The sequence below is a fragment of the Atta cephalotes genome (assembly GCF_000143395.1).
Source record: "Atta cephalotes unplaced genomic scaffold scaffold00001, whole genome shotgun sequence".
Lineage (NCBI taxonomy): Eukaryota > Metazoa > Arthropoda > Insecta > Hymenoptera > Formicidae > Atta > Atta cephalotes.
Genome location: NW_012130065.1, coordinates 14,866,631 through 14,891,357, shown reverse-complemented (window position 1 = coordinate 14,891,357; position 24,727 = coordinate 14,866,631). Strand labels below are relative to the sequence as shown.

General features: G+C 36.8%; 1 protein-coding gene across 1 annotated transcript in view; it reads right to left on the bottom strand.

Annotated features, from left to right (window-relative positions):
• Nucleotides 1–7,907: 7,907 nt before the first annotated feature.
• LOC105619018 (junctophilin-1) overlaps nucleotides 7,908–24,727 on the bottom strand; it is a 36,278-nt gene continuing 19,458 nt past the window's right edge. Inside the window, 9 exon segments of the mRNA XM_012200549.1 lie at nucleotides 7,908–7,994; nucleotides 8,647–8,856; nucleotides 10,950–11,083; nucleotides 18,182–18,447; nucleotides 18,974–19,111; nucleotides 19,354–19,583; nucleotides 20,275–21,369; nucleotides 21,618–21,785; nucleotides 21,872–22,167. Coding sequence (XP_012055939.1) covers nucleotides 7,908–7,994; nucleotides 8,647–8,856; nucleotides 10,950–11,083; nucleotides 18,182–18,447; nucleotides 18,974–19,111; nucleotides 19,354–19,583; nucleotides 20,275–21,369; nucleotides 21,618–21,785; nucleotides 21,872–22,167 — 2,624 coding nt within the window.

Genomic DNA, 24,727 nt, shown 5'->3' with positions numbered 1-24,727 from the left:
CGAGCCACGCACATTAGTGTCGTGCACTACTATATATATATATATATATATATATATATATATATATATATATATATATTGTATACTATTAATGTTCAATCATTGGCGTTATTGTATCCGGAAGAGAACTACGAATATGTAATTTCTTGGATAAATAATCGCTTTGAAAAGCTATTACAGGACACGAAATTTCAAATAATCGAACTATAGACGTTAGTACTCTGAACAAATGTGATAATTGGTTTCCGATTTTATCGCGCATAGGACAATATTCAACAATCTGGTATTCAACGCGCACAAATTCAAGATCAAAGAGATTAATTCTTTTTCAACGTAACTACATGAAACGCAAAATAAAATCTGTTCTTTTTGGCTGATGTTTTCGCAAGTTCATTTTTCTTCCTTTTCTTTCTACGTTGGAGAGAAAAAGAGAAAAAATGAATCGTGCAAGAAGTTCAGCTAAAAAGAACAAGCTTACAGGTTTATCATGTTTTTAAAAGATCTTTCGTTGTTCAATGTTTTCTTCATTGTTTTCCTAGTTCAATTGATCATTGGTATCTGATTGTACTTTTTAACGATTTTCGGGCTCTAAAAAATCTGAGGAAATTCTGATACACTCTTTCAACATTCAAGAATACGATTTTACAATGACATTACCTGAAACGTTATATTCATTTTTTTGTACATGTACAGTGAGTGCAAAGAGAAGATTCGTACAGAGAAAATATTTAAAAAAAAAATTTTATTTTCAAAAAAGTAAATATTATCCAGCGAGAAATAAGTTATCGAATTGATGTAGAATCGATGATTTCAACATTAATTTGACGTCGATTCGATGTTCAATTGATGATTATTTCTTTATTGAATAATTATTCAATAACAATTTATTCAAAAAGAATAAAATAGACTGTGTTTCTTAAAATTATATATATGTACCAAAAAATTATATATTAAAATTATATATATGTACCAAAAAGATGTATATTAATTATAGAAAATACATCTGAAAAATAAGTAAAAATTAAAAATTGTATTTGAATGCTCAAAAAGTATTCGTATAGACAGAACAAGAGAAATTTAGCTTCTAAAATCAAGAATATATGTGAAGCTTTCTTTATATTAGAACAGAATGTATTTATTGTATAAAATTGCTAATTAATGTTTATATTCTACAAATAAGACTTTTTTTTATAACAAAATTTCTTTGTATGAATACTTTTTGCTCTCACTGTATATGAATTTGAGATAAAATTCAAAATGAAAATTTGTCTGGGTCTTCAAAGCTTCGATTAAACTATAGAATTAATTTATAAATAAGTTTTTTTATGTATTTTAATAACGAGATATTTCTATTCTTTCATTTTAGGCTAAAAATAGATAGTAAAAAGTCGACGAGTGGTCGCTTTGCATGGTGTTTCCTCGAGACGAGATACCAAAGCGATCGATACTGCGGTTAATGACCCAGAAAATACCGGATTATTTTACAATGCAAGGCGCTTATACGAACGCGGAATGACGTGAATCAATAGATAATGTCTTCATTGCCGTGATGGTGTAGAAACAGAACGACCGAACTTTGCTGCGTCTTAATCGTTTGAACATTTATCATGTATACATTTCTTTTTTCTTGTCTGTCTTTTTTCTTCCGTTTTTTTCTACCTTCGTTATGCCATTGCTCCACAGCGTTATAAGTAAAATTGTTTGGATTATCGGCTGCGCCTTTTATCGTTTATCTACCAGTAGTGCGCATATTTTAGATCTCTTTTCACGATGATTACATAGTGGTAAAAGAATTAAGGGAGATAGGACATATTAAGTGTCATATATATGTATATATATATATACTGAAAAAAAAGTTGTTAACTTGATTAAATGCGTTTAGTTTATAATGATTATTTAATTCAAATATTTATGTATTTAAATTAATAAAATCTTGTAATTTAAAACATATTATTTGGTTGAATTAATAAATATTTGCTTGACAGCCCATGATGCTACATTTAATTAAATCAACTAATATTTTTTTGAAATAACAACTTTTTTCTCAGTGTGCGTAATGTGTTGCGCTTGATTTTACTTTCATGCCACGTCTGCGTTTCTTCGATTTGGACGCCCGCGCGATTACGGTTTTTGATAAGATTCGAATTACACACGTTCCTAGACGACAAATATTTGAGATTCGCGGCGCGAACAGTTGCGATGATTATCTTAGGTGACCTCAATTCTCAAATCATGTGCGCATTTAAGACAAGATATGAGACTGCGGCTGAATCTCGTTTACATTTATAATCAGGCCGAGCAAAAAATGACGAGGAAAGAAACAAACAAATTTCAAATTCGACTAAACTAAACTCTCTTTATCGATCGCATGTACTTATCTGTTGGTTGAAGAGACGAATGTTTTCATCTTTTAAATAGAATTCAATCAAATCTATAAATAGCAATTATAGTTTACTTTATTAAATATTTTAAATATTTTTAAAAGACATTAATTTTCAAGATCATAAATTCTGAAACGAATGAAACTCGAGATAAAACCGGTAATAATTCGTTTTTGTATATAAATGTAGTTTATTTGAGCTTGTCAGTTGCATACTAATAAATCTTAGACCGGATGATCATGTCTACATACGAGAACTGGCAAACGAATATCACCTAAAATTAGAAATGTTACGTAATCGTCTGAGCTAAAAGGACGTCGTGAGTTAAAGACAAACTGAAAGACAAATCAAAACATGTATATTTTTTCCAGTCGTGTCTAGTTGCAGTCATTGTATTCCTTAGTCGATAAGGATTGCGACACCTGTTTTTGTTTAATAGTTAAAATTAAAGTATATCGTATTTCAGCATTATTATTGCTCGCTGAGCAATAATAATACAGCAGCCGACTTGTGAAAGGGACTGATTTCTCGAAATTGCAAACACAAAGTTGGGGATACTCGAAGCCGATTTCTTTGTTAGTTTAACTTCCACGCCGAATGAGCGTTAAAGATAGACTGTTCCTTTTACTCTGACTTAAATTCCAGAGGTTCCAAAAATAAGGCCGAGTTTAGGTATACTGTCTCCTAAAAACGTTGGAAGATTGAAGATCATTGATGGTTACCACATGACTACCACATTTAATTCAGTTTAAAAGACAAAAAAATGATGGCATGTTTTTTTCTGAATAGGTATATCGCGATCGACAGAGATTTAGTGTTACAAAAATGCTTCGAAGCATTTTTAATATCAAATGAACCGCCAGAGAGTATACCGGAATTAGTTCGAGTTTACGCTTTTACTTAGTCCAACTATTTGAATACAAAAACGAATACAAACGAAATCCTCTATACATATCCGATTATGTGTTTTAATTATCTGCATTGTTTTTATGATTTGAGGTTTTCCTACGATTTGGAAAAACTAGCATTAAACAAAAATATCGTCGCTCACTGATTATGCTCGCAATCGATTATGGCTATTTATTGAAACTTCGCTTGAAGCGATCACGTTTCGTCTGATACTTACTCGCTGACTCGAATGACGTTGACACCGGTAATAGAGACGTAGTCTCACTCGATGTATGACGCAACAGCACAATCGCGCAAAAAGCGACATCAAGTGCATGCTAACGCAATGGAAGGATAACCGTCGATTTATTTTCAATTTTGCCGTGCCGATCCTTGTGACTGATTCGATTTTTACCAGCAAGAAAAACGTTCCCTCTTTCGAGAAAATTCCCTGAGACGTCTCAACAATCATGTTATCGATGTAAATTTCTTGTAATGCTCCGGAAGTCGTCTCTTCTCAGTTGTTTCTCAACTGAGAAAATTACGTTGCTACCGTAAGCATTTTTAATTGCGGCATCTATTTACTTGCCGACAACATGACGATGTTCATATTGCAAAATATTACCTTAAAGCCACAACAATCTATTTGCGATCTCCAACTGGCTTCGGCAACTACGCAGATTCGAAGTTCTCGATTCGTCGGTTTGTAAACACATCCGTATACGTGCGAGAAAACATTTATTTTAATGAACGTGATTAGCACACTCTGCATGTTCACGACGTAAATCATCGTTCGATTACGCTGCGATTTTCACCCGTGCTTTGGAAAGAAAGTATTCATGCGTATATGCGTGTGTGCTTACATATTATATGTGTAGTAATAATGGAAAGTACCATTCTGTGTATTCTCAATCGTTTGCTTACACGATAAAGCTATGTGTGTCATTGCGACAATTAAGTCGATCTTGTTCGCGTTCTTTTACTTTTACGACGTGGATGACAATCATTCGGACATAGCAAAACAAAGTATCGTGATAATCAATTACCAGAGACAGTTTTATCTGTTATGATACAAGTTTATTGAATCATTGTTTGCGCAAATTAACAATGGCAATGGGCCTCAGGTTCCATTATCGCATTTTCCAAAGTACCAAAATTTCTCCCACGTTCATGTTTTGTTTTAAATATTCGTATTTTTTTTTTCAATAGGATGATAACATGATAATAACAATAATAATGATAATAATAATCCAAATAATAATTAATAATATAATAGTAATAATGATAATAATATACAATAATAACGGGATATGCGCGCTAATTACGATAATAGTCAAGAGATATAACAAGTAAAATATACATATGCTCTTATGTATGTATATATGCGTGATCATAATATATACATATTATGATATCGTACCGTAAATTGCGAAATAAATTTTCCCATTCGATAAATAAAACAATACGAATCGCGTAAATTTCCTTTGATTAAGTGATATGGTTTGTTCGGTGACAAAAATTACCCTCGCCTCGTTCCTTTCACGACTCCAATCTCCTCTTGTTCCCGATGGATGTTTTCCCCCAACGTTCAATATCAAATCTTTTCTAGTTTCTCTCCGGTTACTAACTAACTAATAAATTTTATATATATAATAGCAATATATATACAATGCATGACCCGCAACGACGAATGTGCGTAATAGGTAGAGTATCTATGCGAATGCACCTCGTGACAAAAAGCCATCGGTCCTTTTCTTCTAAGCTGGAACATTCAACTTATTTCGTATGCCTATGCATCCTCTTTTCGGTTCTTTTTGCCTACGTGACCCTATTTTTTTTAAGAATATTTCACTCATTTTTTATACTGGCTTTACTTTTGACATTTTTATTCGATATTTCTCTCAATTTAATATCCTATTTCATTATTGAATATTAGAAAGAAATTATTTAATAATAAATTAACCGTTACAGTCAGACACAAACGTGCATCAAGAGATAGATGCCAGATGTAAACCCAGCATTAATTTTGTAATCCTGTAAATGAATTCGTTCGATTTACTTAGCGAAATGACAGACAAAAATAATTTCTTTTTTTTGTGCTCTTCGCAATTTCAATATGGATAGCGTCGAAAATATCATCCCGTTGCATCTTAATCGAACGTATTATATTAACTTCGAGTCACGTGTTCGCGTTTGAACCAATATTTTCGGATTTGGAGCATAATTTGAACGCGAATGCGAATATATGTCGCCGATCAAATTTATCCTCGCGGAAGTACACTGGCTACGTCATTGGCACTGTCAAAGCAGAGGAATAAGAGAGAAGCTTAGTTTCGCTATGAACCAAAGTGAGATCCTTCGAGTTAAAAAGTGATCTCGACTATCGGTAGTCCTCGCTTTCCGGCCAAATTGTATCCGAGATCACGCGAGAACGGTATCGCGTATTGTGAACAAAGTCTGCAATCGCACACAATCGGCGTTTACATGATTATTTACAAATTTACCTAGAGATATACAAGCTATGCCCTCGAGGCTAGAAAAAATACGGTCGCTCGAGCGCAGGAAGGCCGATCGTCGATCTGTCGCGAAATAGTGAGAAGGAATACGAGAGATAACTCTCTCGCGATTTGTGCGTTTTCGCGAAACACGAGATAAACGTCAGCGAACCGCCGATATCATGGATCAAAGAGCGTTTGATACTAGTTTTACGTGTCGAATAATAGTCATGGGATGATTATCTTCTTTCTCGAGACGTCCACAAGATTTTATCGAAAGTCATGTTTAATTTGCTTCTAAATTTGGTGGCAGACTGGACACTAGTTCAGTCGATAAGAATCACTTGTATATACAGTTACAGAGATTGCGATTTTGCGTCTCGATGAATGTTATCGCGATTGCGTGCGCGCGATTGTTACGATATGAATCATTCGCATTTTTAGCGCTAATATTTTTCTTAGACGTAGAAAAAAGCGTTTCAGAGAAAACAATGTCAATTATTCGTGTCGTTGTTTCAGGAAAAACAAGCGCACGTCAACCTTCGATCTCACACCGAAAGGTGAGAAGAAGAGCGGAAGTACAGAGTTTCGCATAACGCATAATGTATGAGAAAATGAATCAACCAAAGTCCTTCATTTCCTTTCTTTTCTTTTTTGAAATGAAAGACTCTGATCGGTTTTCTTATGCTTTATGCATTACGTGTATTATTCATAGGTGCTGCGCTTCGCGGCCTTCATATTCGTAGCGAAAATGTTTCTTTCAACTTGTGCGCAGGTTCATATTCAGGTTGACATATTCATATTTCGTTATCGGGAAACTTCGTAATTCTAGATAAGATACGATGGATTCAAATCTCAATCATCGACATTCAACGATAGTAATTGTAACTATAATCCCGCAGGGCTTGTAAAAGTTCGACAACTCTCTAAAGTATGACAACTCTCTATGTCTCTTCTGCTTATAAACTTACGCCTTAGTTTACCGTATAATCGTTGTGGAACGCTATAAATGCTCGGATGCGCGTTAGCGAATCTTTACGCGCACGGCACCACGGCTACAATTACGATCATTGCTAAGTATAACAATCTCTACTTTTAAGGAAATAGCCGTAAGTACGATTCGGATGATTCAACTATACCGCTGAGTACCTATACCTATACCGCTTTAAATTCGACAGCGCCAGTCTTAATTAGAAGTGGTCGACAAGCGGCTGACTCGTTAAAAAGTCGATTGTGTACAATTCGATCGTCGCTATTACTGCGCTCGAGCTGATCGTCAGAAAAGAGAAAATTATGACTAGAGAAGAAGATTCGTACATCGGATACGATCGATCGATGGCCCGCCCGAAAGGGCTCGACCTACTCTTACAAGTAGCGTTATTAAAGTATTTGGTGTAAAAATAGGTATGATACACAGGCGTTGCGGGAGTACATACCCCCCGTTTCCAAAAGATTTGTTGATGTTTCCCTCTCGCGCAAATGACAAACTGCGCTTAGGTGTTTCATCATTTTTTTTTTCTCCAAAATTTTTGACCAATAAATATTAGCCTGCCAATTAAAAAGGGTCTAAGCGGCAAATGTCTAAAACGCTTTGTCAGAAAACTTTTGTCATAGACAAGTATTCTTATTTTACAAAAGATCTTTGAGAATTCCATTCATCATTCAAATTCTTTCAAATCCCTGTTGAACTTTTTCTTTTATTGTTTCTTTTGAAGCTTAAGTCCTTTTTAATTTACAATATTCAAAGATAAATCCATTTTAAATCTCTTCGAAAATATCTCGGAGATATTTTCTCGCCTCAATGCTGCTCCCTCTATTTACTCATCTACTTAGATTTTCGCGATCGCTCGAAATTCGACTATACGGCCGCCTTCGCGCGACAAAATCTCCGCCGAGATTGATCCTCTTCGAGTCTCCTTTTCGTCGGTCCCAATTCAAAGATTTCCTCTCTTAACGTAGCGCCCGCGGCGCGTAAGACTGAATGAACCGCTGGTGAAAGCCATTCCCGGCGATTCTTGGTGCGGCCACATTGCCGTTTCCCTTCGAAATTCTGGCTCGGTGACGACCCAAAGTGTCACGGCGCCACCAGGTCTCAGGTCACGTCCACGTTCACGAGTCCGTGAACCCGATCGTCGGCTGGCTGCTACGTCAGCAGTTTGAAGAACATCAAAGCTAGAGATATGTTGATGAAGAGCACCAGCATCACGAGCTGCTGGCGGGAGAACCAGTCCTGCAACAGTATGGGATATTACTTTATTAGTTTTCCTATCGCGAGCCATTTAACTTTGCGATAAATCAATTACTCTTTTTACATTCAATAGTAATTGGTAGATTTCTTACGGCTTACATCTTACAACACAATGTTACTCTTAATGTAGATGATTCTTTATGCCTGTTCTACAATAGCCGTAAGTGTAGTTGTAAGTGTAGTTTTAGTTTAGTAAGAAATGATCAATTACACTCGAATATTTTCCTCACATTCTCCTTGATTGATCAATTCTTATAATTGCAACTAATTACAACGTTTACGGCTATTGCAGAATAAGTATAAAATATTTCATTCATCATCTTGAGATACATGCACAAGAGTGATTTCATTCGGTTTATACTCGCGACTCGCGATTGCGAAACTGGATCAAGCAGATGCTGATTTCGAGAACCGTGCAAGAACCTATTATAGAATCGTCGCGTTTCTCGTGGTGCGTTATATTTTTGCGTAACAAGTCGAGACGCACAGGACTTGATCCGAAATAAACCGTAACACTCTGCCAAGTGCTGCTCCGTGTTTTCTCTTATTTTTGAAACGGCGAGGATTGATGCCGCGCCATTGTCAACATCGATAATAGTTTCGACGATCAGGTAGAAACACGGAGGATACTCACTTTAACCTGCGGACTGACCAGGTACAAAAGCGGGTTTGCTCTGAGCCTCTCGCTCTCGTCGACTTGCCTGCGGATCTCCTCTCTCCTCATACTGCTCAGAAAACTGACTTCTTCCCTCGACAATGGTGAGGTGGCCGTGAGCTGGATCGGCTGTGCTACGTCCGGCAGTGACTTCTTTCGTTGAAAGGGCATTGCCGCTACCGGCATCGCCTGCACGAAGGAAATAAACGAGAAACAAAAAGAAAGATGGGCCTCGAGCGATGAACGCGAATTACTTATCGACACTATGTACATTGCCTTAACGTTTTATATAGCATCAAACGGGTATACAACGGAAAGAGAAAAACGGAGTTATTGTCAAGCAATAGCAATTATACTTTTGAATATACTTCTTATATACAGGGAATAACGTACAAAACTAGGTGAAATAACGTATTTAGTTATTTTAATTAAACATCTATTTTTAATAAAGTCCAATGTTTGAAGATCGGTTTCGTGAATATGTAATGTGCAAGGATTTGTTGTATTTTTAACTCTTAAATACATGTTGCAAATTCTTAAATACATGTCGTTCATATTTACAAAATTGATGAAGTTATAAGTATTTGATTGAGAGTCAAGTAAACTAAGAAAGTGAAAATTGTATGTGTGTATTTAAATTAATTTTATTTTTGTGCAGATTTTTCTTTTAAATTTGCAAAAATTGCTCATTTTTTTACACTCTAGAAAATGAGAAAACTCTTTTTAATTTGTGTTCTATTCAAGCTTATTAACATGTTTCCATTGTATTTGCTGAAGCTTTTGTTTTATATCAGAACTGTATATACACCAGCGTTTCTCTTGTTCGAATTTCTGTTTGCTCGTTTGCGTGATGTCAAAAGTTAGACAATTCTGTTTTATATCGGTCCGTGAAACTATCATTGAATTTTAAATTATTGATTATTCAGACAATTCAGTTTTTTATTCAATCTTCTACGTACCAATCATAGTATTAGTCACAGGATTACATTATCATGATTCGCGTTAAATCCTCCTTCAAATTCTCAAATTCTATCATCCTAACAACATTCTTCACGAAAACGATTCAAAATCGGTTATGTTAGAGCAACGAATTCCCGTAATTACGTGTTTTATTAATTCAGCACTTCATGCGAACGCAACGGGTGGCGAGGAGATAGAGCACGAGCGGAAGGGAGGGTCTTTGGAGCCGTTCCAAACCTAAGAGAGACGAGGTTTTCGAGCACTGAGTGAGATACAAAGACCGAGAGATCTAATCCTAAAACGACTCGTATCGACCTTCACATTCTTATTGTACTAAACGAACTTATTGTGACTAAACGAATAAACTTTTCAAAGATCGTAGTTCTAAGAAAAAATTATATATATCTGTTAAATTTTAACCAAAGAGTAAATAAATAAAAAAGTAATTTGAATTATAGTCAAGAACTCCCTTTTTTACAAAAATTCATTCGTATCACGATTATAAAAAAATTTCGTACGCATCGCGTGATGTTCTAAACATTATGTGCAAATTAACTAATAAATTCTAAATATTACATAAATGTATACGTTCTATTTCTTGTTGCGATAATATATGCATAATTTCATACAGGTTGTTAAAATAAGAATCGAAGATTTATCGTTAGAGAGCACGAACTGACTTAATAAGTGTGATTAAAAGTTTTTAGTTTGATCAATACATATAACTTATTTGCAATTTTGTATAGAACGGCATAAATTTATAAAATTTTTTACACAAATCGATTCTAGTCATTCAATTTATCGAATATCTACTCTCTAGATCTTGAATCTATTTTTTAACACCTTGTTAATAAATCATGCATATTAAATTGCGACATTGCAAAAAGCTTCTTGTCTTGAATTGAATATTTTCGCATAACGCATGTCCTTATCTCTTGTAATTTTCTTAAATAAGAACAGCAGTTAAACAAGGCCACAGTTTTTTTTTTCTATATACTATATTTATGCAATCTATTGTGTTTGTTGACTGCACTCGTTTATTACGACGTGTTTTACTCGTAAACCCTCCATCTTTCTACTCTCCATCGAGCGTGCTTCGTTGTCGCTAAGCACAACTGATTCCACCTCTAATGATCGCGCAAACAATGTTTCCCCCACCCCCCCGTTCGTTACCTATTGCGTTATTTTTTTTCCTCATCTTCGTTCCGTACTTTCTTCTAGAAGAAAATTCTAAAGAAAATTGTTTACCCACCCTGCATGAACTTTTACGCATTGCTTAACTTGGTTATTAAAATGTTAGAACGTGAATTTGCCTCGCGTACCTCCACTGGAGGTGCTACGATCCAGGATTCTGAGGCCCGCCTGGCCATCAGAGCGGGGCTGCATAGCAACGCCTCTTCCTCCTCGTCCGCCTCGATCCAAAACATCTTTATTCTCACGATGATTCGTAGGCACCCTTAGAATACATTAAAATTTTTCGAGTTTTTAACCATCCACGAAGAAGAAAATCATTCCCGTTTGCTTGGCTTAATTTTCTTTTTTTTAAAATTGCACTTTTGTTTCGTACGATGTACTTGTTGATTTCATAAATTTTTCTTTAAAATCTGTAACGGATTTACAACTCTTGATGTTGGTACGTGACAGTTTTCTTCAATTATCAGACTTCTGATTGACGGCCGATATTATTTGCAAGGATAGACCAGGTCCGTGTTATATATCGTGATTAAACAGTTTACAGTTAATTGTTAAATAATTTTCATTACATTGTCACTTTTACGTTACATCGTTATGAAATCAAGTGAACACTTTTTTTTTTTCGAATCCGCGTTAAATTCGAAAGATCATCCCGGAAGCAATAATCGAGCCAACTGGCGCTTCCGTTCACACCGAGCTTTCTTTCTCTTTGCCTCTTTCTCGATCGGAATTGTTTTTTGAAACTGTACGAATATGTGTTTGCATTCGAGCGGGTGAAACCCGTTCGCTTATTTTTCTGCCATTTTTCGATGACTTCCGGACACGAAAAGAGGCAAATTGAAGTGTAAATTACGAATTCGCAGCCTCCCGGTAAGGAAGCTGAGCCGCAGACTGAACGGCCCTGGCTAGCACGACCGAAATAGAGCGATGCCCCACTATCTTTGAAATAACTTTGCCGAACGTCGCGACGCCCGCGGAGATCTGCATCGGGACGTTGCCAGAACCTTGTCGATTCTCGCAACTGATTTACGAGGATTTTATAACAGCGAATATGACATGAAAAAAGAAAATTATGCTCCAATCTCAAAATTCGATCCACTACTTTTGGTTCACTGACGTTGGCAAAATTATTCGGTTTCTCCCGAAAAATCTCTTATAAATCTCCAGTTTTTCTTAAATCTTTTCGAAATAGCTGAAGTTATTTTGAAGTTATTTTGAAGTTTAAATTATTAAAATATTATTAAAATTATTAAAATATTGGCAAAAAAAGAATTCAAAATTTAAATTGCAAATTTTTATTATAATATTTTACCATCGTGAGACAGTCTTTCGCAAATCAAGTCCAGATCCGAATTATCTGACTCATGCGTTTGGCATGCGATGAAATATATAATACAGCGAGAATTTCGGAATTTTCGTGCGCCAAGAAAACGTCCGTCCCACTTATTTGCAATTTCTTTGTCTGTCATTTATCGCGTTGCGCAGTCTGCCCGTTGTTGCAGATTAGTTAGTTGTACCCGGCGAAGTAATTCGACTGGCATGGTGCAATGATTTAATTTGCTTCGCTAATGGCGCGATTACTTCGAGGCAGTTCCCTTATCGAATCGATTGTTTAATCCAATTTAATTAATGCATGACGCTAATGAAGTAATATTTTTTCACGGTGGCAATTATATCCACGTCGACATAAAATCTATCTTCAATCGGATTAGCACAACAATAAACAATGACAAATAATGAGTGGTTTTATTACACTTGTTACGAAAAAGAAAACGTTAATATTTCGTAATTTTTGAAGCTTCCGATGTTTTTGTACGTTGACTATATAATGAATGAGACTTGACAAATTATAAGAAATGATAATGAAGTAATTAATATTAAAACCGGAATTTCCATGGCCTCGTTCGCAAACTGCATACAATTGCTCAGCCTTCATTGTTTGCGATCTTCCTCGTGAATCTACATATTGCCCATAATTTCCATAGAACTCGTTTGAATATTATGATTGCTCAATTGAATCTTAAAATATTAATATCTTATCATATAAAACGCACATACTTCAGTAGCCATTAATCGTTCCCAATACCTTATTCGATATCAATTTTTTGTCTCGGCGAATATTATTTATTAGCTTTTCTGAAAAATGACAATAGATAATAAAGGCGGTAAGAGGTCCGATTTACGCGATACTCTCTTTAATCTGTCATTAACAACAGCTTATACATAATATACATAAATACATTCAATACATCGAATGCAACGTCGTTGTTTGGTGAACGAAATCGGTACAGTTTCTACATTAAGATTGACTTTCTCACGAAATGTAATCTGAAAATTTAGCAAATATGCGTATTATCTATTTCGATCCTCTGATCTTCTACATCTATACGACTACATCTACAAATAATTGTGCGTCACACTATAAATTAGAACGTGATTATATCTGACTCATTAAGTATCTAGAAAAGCTTTTATAAGTCGGAAACAGAACAACGCTTTTCGCAAGGTTGGCACTTGAGTGCAAGGTTAAGAAAAATACTACGTTTTCAACGTTGACGAAATGTCGATGCTTCTCTCGTGCTTACTTCTTCCCGAACAATTCGATACTATACTTGAAAGTCGTTATAAGCGAGTAACTTGTGAACACATGGGTAGATTAACGGCTTAAGTCAGAATTCAAGTGTTTATTTGGGAATGTTGCATTCAAAGTTGCACTTGTGCATCATATTGTTGCATTTTATGCGGACTGACTCGCACAAATCATTAGACTCTTCCTCGCGACATTTCTTTTTTTTTTATGCAACCATCATTATTGTCGAAACCATGATTTGTGACTTAAGGTGTTAACGCAGATATATTAAATATCATTAAATCGGTCCTGTATGAAAATATAGTGAGTATTCCTTCATAGTTTAATTAAAATCTTCAAAGAGTAATATCTTGTTTGTGCGATCAATATAATTTCTATCAATTAGAATTTTATACTCCGATTATATAGACCATTTAAGAATTAGGCTCACAGTTACAGGTATCATTGGCAAATTCGATCGTTAAAGATTTGCTCTTAATCTTATTATCATACATAATTTCACCATATTATCTGCTCATAAATTCGAATATTAGCCTTATTTACACGGAACATATTCATACGTCTGTAATCTGGACGTTTTTCCTGTATAAAGAATCATAAGCGTATAAATATATTTGACACAGTTCTAAAACTCGCGTTTCCAGTTCTCTTTCTTCTCGAGAGCGTTCGTTTCTCAGTATATAAAATAAGCTTTCGCATTTCGCACATATCTTTCCCTTCACGTTAACAGTGGGCGGCAAATTATTCTACGCGATGATTCTTATGCGTGCGCGATGTGCGTGAAACAAGTATTGTACTACAATATAACATCCGTATGTATATGTATATCGGCAACGGCGACTAATATCGTAGATTTAATTAGACTCCTGCATGCTTAAGGCTCGTTTCGTATCGAACGTCTCCCTCACGATTTTACTTTCATTTTAACAAGTTTCTATCTATGCACATTTGGCGCCAAATATATAGACTCGAATTCACGACAAGCATGCGTTAGAAAAACAACGTTTCCAACCACCAGAAAACAGAAAAAAGAAGCGGCGTGGAGGTGGTAGATAAATGAATCTCTCGTAAAGCTCGTACATTTGTAATCTCGACAAGTGATAATAATTAGCAGTTACCCTCTCTGTGATAGCAATATTAATATTTGATAAATCAAATATAAGACCATTTGAGTTATGAGCTTGAATACATGGCAAAATTCAACTAGAGCATATCTGAGAGTACAGATTGAGTGGTATCGATCGGTCGAGTAATCTAAGCGAATAATCTAGGCGAATAATCTAGGAGAGGTGACTAGCGAGAGAGGGCTCGGAAGAAGGGTCGAAAAAGACTTAAAAATATGATTAAAGAGGAATGTTAAAATAGAATGGAAGAGCAAAAATATGGTCCCCGCCTCCACGCCACGCGCTAGGCTTACCTTCCGAAGTCCGTTAATTAGCGGTTAATGGACGTAATAAGCGTGCGCCAGCTTTAGCTCAGCTCCGCGCACGAGTTTATATTCATATATGTGCGCATGCAATTAAAGTAGATTGCCTAATTCTTAATTCGAATAGCTATTCTCAAAAGAGAGAAAAAAAACGGAAAGTTACATATAATGTAGAAGAATTGTGCGCGAACAAGGATTCATTTCATTTTTTTCTATCGTTTTACAAAGTAGAGAGCCAACTCGCATTATATTACTCCGTTTTAGCATAATCTTTTCTGTGCAAATATCTATACATATACATATATCGTACACATACACAGACACTTCCGTTTATTTTATGCTTGTAAAGATAGTTTATGCACTCGCGTTTTTATCTGAGATGCGCGTATTAATAATCTTATTTGACCATAGTGTACCGAGCAAAAAAAAAAAATAAAAATCGGAGGGCATTTAGTTGTTTCTTCTCTCTTGCTGAAAGGAACTGTACATGTAGTGTTACATTTATTGTTCGTTGAACTGGTCCGTCGGCGATCTCGCATGTTACTCAATGAGCATGATAGATCGTATCTCGAATTGATACAATGAGGCATCGTTGCCAATTTATGTTTTCAAGCGCGGTTTACGAAATCTGCTAATTCTCTTTAGCATATAATTCCGTTTCTCAATAGCGTTGCCTAACGACAGCAATCTTCTTTCATGACCAAGACGAAACACGATCTAAGATACCTCGAAAATATTTAAGCTCTACCATTTCTTGTCGACTACGTTTTGATCACTATTTATTTAATCCTGGAATAAATGCACGCTCTCTTTATCAGTTTCAACGGATTAAACGGGACATGCTATCTTCTTTCCAATTCATTGCGCAATAGCGAAGTATTAATCGTTATTGCCAAACGTTGATACGAAACGGATTTATTCCAGGATTAATGCTGATGATCAAAAATTGACAATAATTCTAGATTGTTCGCGTGAGTGAAACAAATCGTGTCACTCACTAGGCTCGCAGTGTTCCCATAGAAAAATAAGTCGGTCTCCCATAAATATGCATTGCTCATTTCAAATGCGCTTCCTTCAACCGCGATTCTATTAATGAGCGTCTTTATTGTTCAACATCGCGGCGAAGTTAACAGCTAATAGCAATCTATACCAGGTACAAATGTCTCTTCCATTAAGCGTTACGTCTCATAACATAGCACCAAAATTTTTCACAAAAAAATGTTCGTTACTAGAAAATTCTCTCATTTTCATATAAGGCCCCGCTCTGGAAACCTACCTGACATTTTCAACATATATCAAGTGAACATACGTAAACTGCGAAAATTCAACCAGTCCGACGGGAACCGAACAAATCGATTCCGCTCGCGAACCTGTTTCGACAGCTGCATTAACATAATTAACTATTCGGACACAGCGTTCAAATCGCGCAATCGCGTCTCTGTTAGTTAAGGTAATATCGGACGATGCAGAGATTCGTAAATTCATAGAAAAATATCGTCAATGCGCGCGTTCAAAACTACCCCGAGACGAGATTGGTTATCGGAACTTAATTCGTTCTGAAATATTTAATGCCGAGGTGAGTTGGGCGGAAATGGCGATAGGGGTTGCGCGAATCGTAATTTCTTATATTTCCGATTCGGCTCGAAATGCAACGTGAGCCTATCGAAAGCTGCGCTTCCTTGCCAACCGCTATTTTTACATAACATCGCTCTGTATACATATTTTATACTTATACTTATAGGGTTGCGCGGCCCTTTGACGTTGCGGCGAAGGCGGGGACCGTCCAGCCTGCTTCCTGGGATGGCATGCACAGAACACAGCACAAAACGCCACACAGTTACACAGAGAGACAAATAGAGACAGAGAAGAGAAGAGATACAGAGATAGGTAAGGTAAACTAGATAATAAGAGAGGCGAATATGGTGAGAAAAATCTGAACGAGAGGAAAAACGGGGAAAAAATGGGGTGCGTCGAGAACGCAGGCGAGGTGCAAGAAATATATCGCAATAAAAAAATGCAAGGTTTAAACATGGGCGAGATGATACTCGGGCTTATGAAAATAATTCCGGAATCATTATATTTGGAATTCTCGCAGCAGAATGATATGTGAAACTAATATAACGTATTTTCGATATCACTTTTTATGATAATTTCTAGTTTCATTGGGAGATTATGTACAGTATAATATAACCGCTGGTCATTATGAATAATTATTTGCATTATTATTCATAAATGGACGGAGATTATTGTTCATAATTTATGGCAATTTTCTGTACAACAGCCAGAAATGAATGGTCGATCAACGTTGAATCAATATCGATTCGACGTTGATCGGCCAATTATTTCTGGCTGAGAATCGTTTCACTAAAATCTTCGAATAATATGAAACGAGAAATATTTAAAAGATTGACTTTTAATTGGACTTTGAAAAAACAGTGTAGACTAATTCTATTAATTCTGTAAAATATCAGATAGTCGTTTTCTGCTGCGAGAAAAATTTAAATCTAATATCGTTCGACTTGTACGTGTGATATTTTCTTGGAAATCAACGTCGAACGATTGTTATCTTGTTTTAACATACAATGACCGTCGAAGTTATTTCCGAAGTTGGTTTTGGAAAGAGATATCTCGTTTCATTCTTGGCAGAGTGAACGCCAAACAAATTGTCAAATTATATTATATTTCCTCGAATCTTTGTCATTCACGAGAAATCGACATCAAAATTTCACATCCGAATGGAAAATTTATATTCATTCAAAAAATGAACGTCGCGATTCAAGTTCCAAGTGAATAAGCAGCGAAAAACCAGTTGAACAGTTGAAAAGATAGCTATAGTGGCATTAACTCTCTTGAAATGTCGATGTAACGCACGGTAGAAATATAATGAATAATAATATTTACATAGAATGAATATAATTTAAAAATGCTGCCTGTCCGATGACGTCAATGCACGAGATGTCAGAATCCTCTATGGAAATTTTTATTTGACTCGGATCGTCAATATCGTCTATGAATATTAAAACAACACTCAATCATAATATTGAAGAATGAGAACTATCAGTATATCTGTAGAACAGATATATCTGTAGAGTCGGCACATTCGAAAATTCTTTTTCGAGGTAGCTGACGTAAGTGCTAAGACGTCCTCCCGATGTATAAGATGAAAGTATGGGTGTACGTATATATGCACATGGCGAGGGTTTGTTTATATATACATATACACATGTATATGTATATACAAAATGGATAAAAAGAACAAATACATATAAGAAAATAAGGACTCACCTTCGGCATGATACCACCACCACCACCACCACCACCACCACCACCACCGCCGCCGCCACCACCACCACCACCACCACTACTACCACCACTAACACCGCCACCGCCGCCGCCGCCAGACTGTCCACGAGCCATGTAGAGGCTCTCGGTACGCTTAGGTTGTCCAGGACTCGGCAGAATGTCTTGTCCAAGGCTACGGTTTTTTATGAGAGCCCCCTCAAACTGGTTAGGAGTTGGCGCGGCATATGTCGGCGTCGCGGCGCCGCTGCCTATCACGGAACCATTCAGCGGCGTCCCTCCTCTTATCGCGCTTGGGGCTCTCGTCGATCTGTTGATTGTAAAAGCATTGATTTCAAAGAACTAAGATAGTTCTATAAAAAGATTTAAACGTCCATGATAAAAGATTTAAATGCTCATGAGGCACAGAAAAATGTAAGGCAGCAAGACGTAAACAGTAAACAAATTGGTCAATGATAGAGAACGTAAGGCAATAACATTAGCAGTAGCAAATCCAAAATGTTAAGATTTTTTGTGTGCCATAGCCTTTATGATATTCTATAAATTTCTGAATGCAACTCTAAAGCCTGTGGCATAGTGTTTGTTTGATGCTTGTTTTCCTGCTGGAATGTTTACGTTTTACTAAATTACTATAAAAATTACTATAGAATTATACCACAGAGAACGCAGAATTTCTAGTAATTTATCAAAACGCAAGCCATCCAGGAAAACAAACACTGCAGGCTTCAGTTTAGATCTTTCTTTGAATTATAATACAATACATATACGATCTCAGGTGGTAAACAAAATAAATTTTTTCGAATGTCAATTAATATGTCAATTTAGATGTTATTCACCTGTCGAGCATCTCGGGAGGTGGGTTCGGTATGGTTTTGTCGACGGATGGTTGTCTCGATCCAATTAACCGGGAATGCGCTCTGGCATAACGATCTACGGAACTGTCGCGACTAGGTGGTCTCTTGTAATGATCCAGCCTATAACACATTAATCGCTTAAAATCTTAATTTGTAATGTAATTATAATCTCAAACGACAAATCTAAAAAAAGTGTGAAATCTGTAAAAAATATTTTACTTTGTGCAATAATGATTTTAAATATGATTTCACAGAACTATGATGCAGTTGTATAAAAGTTATATAGAAAATTTCTTAAAAATAAAAACAAATCACATCTTTTTAAATTGCTATGTATATTATTGCTATTGTAAAAAGAGCACCTGTCGTTTAGCGTTTGACCAATAATGCCAGGTCGATCCTGAGGACTCAGGACTCTACTATTTCTTCGTAAACTCGTGGAGCTCGGCGGCCTCGCTGTATCCATGATGTTATCAGGCTGATATTGCGACGGGTGCGTTTGTTGTGCGTACATTGGCTGTGAATTGTACTGATTCATCTGGCCAGGCCCATATTGATTGGGTAATATAGTCTGAAATTATTTTATGTTGCTCTAATCAATGTTTTTAATCACAAGCCGAACAAATACATGACTGAATACATATTTCAATATGTTACTCAAACATATTTAGTATTTTTATTTACATTTTCGATAAAGATAAGCGATATTGATGTCGAAAGATCTTGTATTTGTTCGATATTTCATTATTAGAGGTTACCAAAATTTTGCAGGCTCATCGTATGACGATTAATTCGTACATCTCAAGAGAAGAAGCAATGGGTTCCTATTTGGCTGTTGAATTTTCCATTAATTTTCAATCAAAATTAAGAATGTTACGCGTAATTGAACTAATTATCATTATTCAAAACAAAAAAATATAAAGGAATATCAATAATTAAACGTTAGGATTATTGATAATTAGTCATTAGTATAGCTATTGTTAAACGCATGTTAAATTTATCGATGAAACTAAACTCGCATGTATAGAAACTTATTGAGTTCCTTATACTATAAAACTGCGCACCAAATTGATTTATTTGGACGAATGTCATGGAATTATATATAAACGTCGGTTGCGAGATCTAAAAAGAAACACATACACACAGAGAAATACAACATTGCCATAGGCATATGAAAGTACTCGATAAATCGTAATCAGTAAAAATTGAATTATCGCGCGTGGAAAGCTGCGTGCGCGGAAGCCAAGAAAGATCAAGGAGAGCAATATTGCTACCGGAGTCACCTGCTGAGTGGGATAAGCCTGCAAATTTTGGAAATCGTGCAATCCAATTGGTTGCTGTTGCTGCTGCTGTTGCTGATAATCGGAGTATTGTTGCTCAACCTGAGATGGGTTAGTCAGTTGATACTGCGTCTGGTACGGATTGTTCTGGACGAACTGGTGATGCTGCTGGCTGTATTGATTTGGTTGGTACTGGTTCGGTATACTATTCGAGTACTGGCTCGTCGGAATCGGATTTTGCGTCACGTTTTGCTGCTGATACGGATACTGTTGATACGGATTTTGACTGATCAGCGAGGTCTGTTGAGTGTTTAATTGATTCATGGATGCCTGATTCACCAGCGGTACCTGATTCGGTATCTGGTTTTGCATAGGCAGCTGATTCTGCGGCAGAGGCTTTACACTGGTCCTACGTATCGATTGCATCACATTGCTGACGGTGTTGTTCGTTGCGGATGCTGGCGTCGCGTTCGTCGTCGTTATCGTCGTTACGGAATCGACAGCCATCGTGGCACTCTTGATCGGCGTGGTGCCGCTAGATTGGTCTACGCTGGCTGCCTTATGTAGGATACTCTTACCCGGCACGGAATCCTGTGGCGGTGGAACGTACTTGGGTATCTCTCTATTCCGTAACCTTTCTAAACCCGGCTGCCGGAAGTCCGGTGCGAACTGCCTCGCTGTTTGTTGCGCTAGTTCGGAATCTTCTCTGGCGTGTTCGGCGGCGATGTCGGCCAATTCCGCTTTACCTCGCGCCGTTGCCGTCCTAGAGATAGCGATATCGGCTTTTTGCAGAGCGATCTTGCTCGCCCGCTGAGCTGCGCTCACTGCCGCCTCTATCCTTTCACGGAATTTGGCGGACCTGATTAGGAAGAGATGCTTCTTTTTCTGACTAGTGATAAGCACGTTGTTCTTGTACTTTCCTTCCTCCTTGCTGCCATCACGAAACGTGGTGACACCGTAGCCATATTTGCGATTGTTGAACCATTCGCCTTCATATCGCAATCCGTCGCTTCTCTCGGATATGCCGAAACCAGTCCTTTTATCATTCTTCCATTCGCCCAAGTACGTCTCAGTTACCGACGCGTCCATCTGTTCGTCCTGCGAATCGACATTATGCGATTAACTACGCGTTTTGCTAATTATTTTATTTCTTTTTAACTTTAAATTCATACACTACAAGAGTATATACCACATTTATGCTACAAGTTACTAGTATTAACGTTATTCGCATCTCTTGATACGATCAGAATAAGCGGATTTAACGATCGCGCAGAAACGAAATTAAAATCCGATTAGAGGTTTGTCGAGTCGCAAGGAAACTGAGGAACACAAATGTCGTGACCCACCTCGATGACAAAGGATGCATTACTGTCTGTGTGAACCGACGCCGAGGCTTGACTTTGTGAGCTCTCGGTCGACATCCACGACGCTGAGCTGGCATTACTTCTGATACTACCACCAGTACCACGTTTCTCCAAATCTCCTGTACTCCTCTGCTTTCGTATCTTGAGACCCTATTGACAGAATATTCTTCTAGATAATTTCTGTTAAAAAAATCTCATTATCAATTCTTCGTCCCTTCACGAGAGAAGTGTCTTACCGAGAGAATGCCCTTCTTCAGGGACTTTTCAGTGAGGCTCTTTCTCCGAGCCGGTGGATCGTCGCTCCTGGCTTTCAGGACAAATCCTCCTCGACTATCATCTACACGTCGATCCCTTCTGTCGGTGGGTTCCGGCGTTGGAGCGATCGCTGGTCCTCCATCGGCGCTCCTTAACGACGTCAAGGATGCTCTTACTTGCTTTGGAGGTTTGTAGTGGCTAGCCAAACCGAACGGCGCACTCGCTCTCACCCCGTAACCGTGCCGCATGCCGCGGAGCCATTGGCCTTGATAAGTACCTACAAGATTATCCATGTAACGCAACAGAAATAGAAACAGGAGTTGGAGGCGGGACGTTCCATCAGTGAATTACACGCCGCCTTGTCCATTAGAGCTGATGAAATTATTTTTTTAGTGTTAACATATAAATCTCTTCGCGTGATTCAATATACTTTATTTTGAGATTTTCAAGTATTACGTTGAGGCAAAAGTTTTATCGTCTTTCTGTTAAATTCTGTATTAAACAAGTTAGAAATTCGGAGTTCTTCGAAAAAATTTTCTTTTTTTTTTTTTTAAATTAAAAGAAGAATCTATTGAAGTTAGTAACAATGATTTTGCTGTAACTTTGTTTTAAATTTTATCTTTACGGATTTAACAAAATCTTTCGTACTAATAATAGTTGAATCGTTGAATAGTTGATCGTTAAAATCGAATCGTGATTGTTCATTGGTGATAAAGAGGACACTTTTGTAAGACTTTTGTCACTAAATTAATAAAGTTCCGAATGAGATTTTTATTCCTAAGCCAAAATGACGTCGAATAGCGTACATATACACATTATACACACACCGTGTAACTTATAAATACAAATACAAATACATAGGTTCGAATATCGTCGCATCTTCGAGCTAAAATGATGGAGGGTTTGCGGTACTTTATAAACCTAGTGACTTTAACTTTTTTAGGATAACTGAGTGAAAGAACAAAAAATATGCGACAACTATGTCGGCATTAGAAATCGGAAGTGACACGTCAGTAGATTACGACAAATTCCCGGGTTGCCTACACTCGGCAATAAGATGTATTGTTTTTGCCAAAACGTGACCGTGTTTCAAAATGTTTTGCGTGAGTCACGACGTATATGAAGCGAGCGGTTACGCGCGCCCCGCTTAGGGATGGAATGCGTCCAGTTACGCTTGCTTTTTCGGAGAACGTGCGAATTCCGAATCGATGAAAAAAACCGTCGGAGAAGTTGAACGCGAATTCCAATTGTATGAAAGACGCAGTGCGGAAGATGCGTAATTCTTTCCGCGAAGTAATGATGTTGCGTGTTATTTTCGTGATCTACGTTTGTATTTTTAATAATCATCAAATATTATGTACTATTATGTATTGTTGCTTGCGACTTTTAAATCATCGAGAGATCATATCAATAGCAAGCTACTTGGGCATTGCGAGCGGATTGTTCTTTCGAAAGAGTGTTATTCTATTCTGCGTTGAATAGCTCGGCGTCCTGGAGGTATTGCGGTCGCAGCGAAAAGTTTCGGCCGACGACGTTTATTGGCATGCAAACCAAGTCACTCGTATGCATCGTGATGACGAGACGCGTCAACGTTTCGTTGCACTGGAACGGGACGCATCATGCTTTTCTTCTCAGTTCTCTGACACAATTCAGCCTTGAATACATACAGCAAGTTCCGTTGCTGTTACTTATTCGTGTTAACAGCGGATATCTCGTGTTTTTTTTATTTTGATCATTGATATATATATTAAATATGTTAAAAACATAATAATGAATATTAATAAAACCGCTTAGATTTTTTTCTCGATGTCCCATTTAATGCAATCTTTTTGATTTCAATTCAATAATTAAATTTATAAAAATATAAATATAATATATAAACAAATGTAATATATAATGTAAAAACAAAATAATATTAAACGGCAATGAAAATTGGAAATTCACTCCTGAGATTAACATTGAAAATCAAAATTGACATTGAATTAATATCGAAAATTGAAAGATTCCCTACAACGAGGAAGTCAAATTTTTGCTTTGCAAAATCATCTCACGCAAATTCAATTCGTCAAGAAATCTGTCATTAGTAGGCACACGATGCGACACGGGATACCCTATATATGGCGACGCCAGGCGTCTCCCCTCTTCGCAACGACGGAATATTATTTCGCTAGCGTTTAAGCAAGTGGGTCACGCGGCGTTCACACAAGACGCCCAATGTATACGAATGTATCCTCGAAATTACCGTCGCGGCGGCAACGATGCCAGTCCGAATGTATAACCGCACGTTTTCAATTAATTTTTAAGTAGGCCCGCGAACTGCATGTCGTCGTGAAAAGTACGCGGGCATGTGTGCGTGTGTAAATATTTAAACATTACATTTCCCGACTATAGCGAAATTTTTCTGCATTATGAGACTACTTCGTTGTATCGAGTCGGGGTAATGAGTTTTTACTCGACGATTTTCTCAGAAAGATTGGCACGCGCGTTGCATATCTATGCTTCTTGAATTATTCTTATGACGTGAAAGAGATCGCCAACCGAGGAAGTTATTTCTTTATTTTTTCAAAGAGAGTTATTATATATTACTCAATTACTTTTTCTTCCCTTGCATTTCCGATTGTCCATCCCTGGGATAAACATAATAAAAATAAATCCTATACATCGCGTCTTTTATCACCCAAGGAACACATTAATTCAACAAAAGATTAAAATGATTTTATTTCAATCCATAACATCAATAAACAATCAAATTTTGTAACAAAAAATCATTGTTTTGATATGATCAAAATAAAATCATTTTGACTTTCTGTTGACTTGATGTTTTCCTTGGGTAGTTT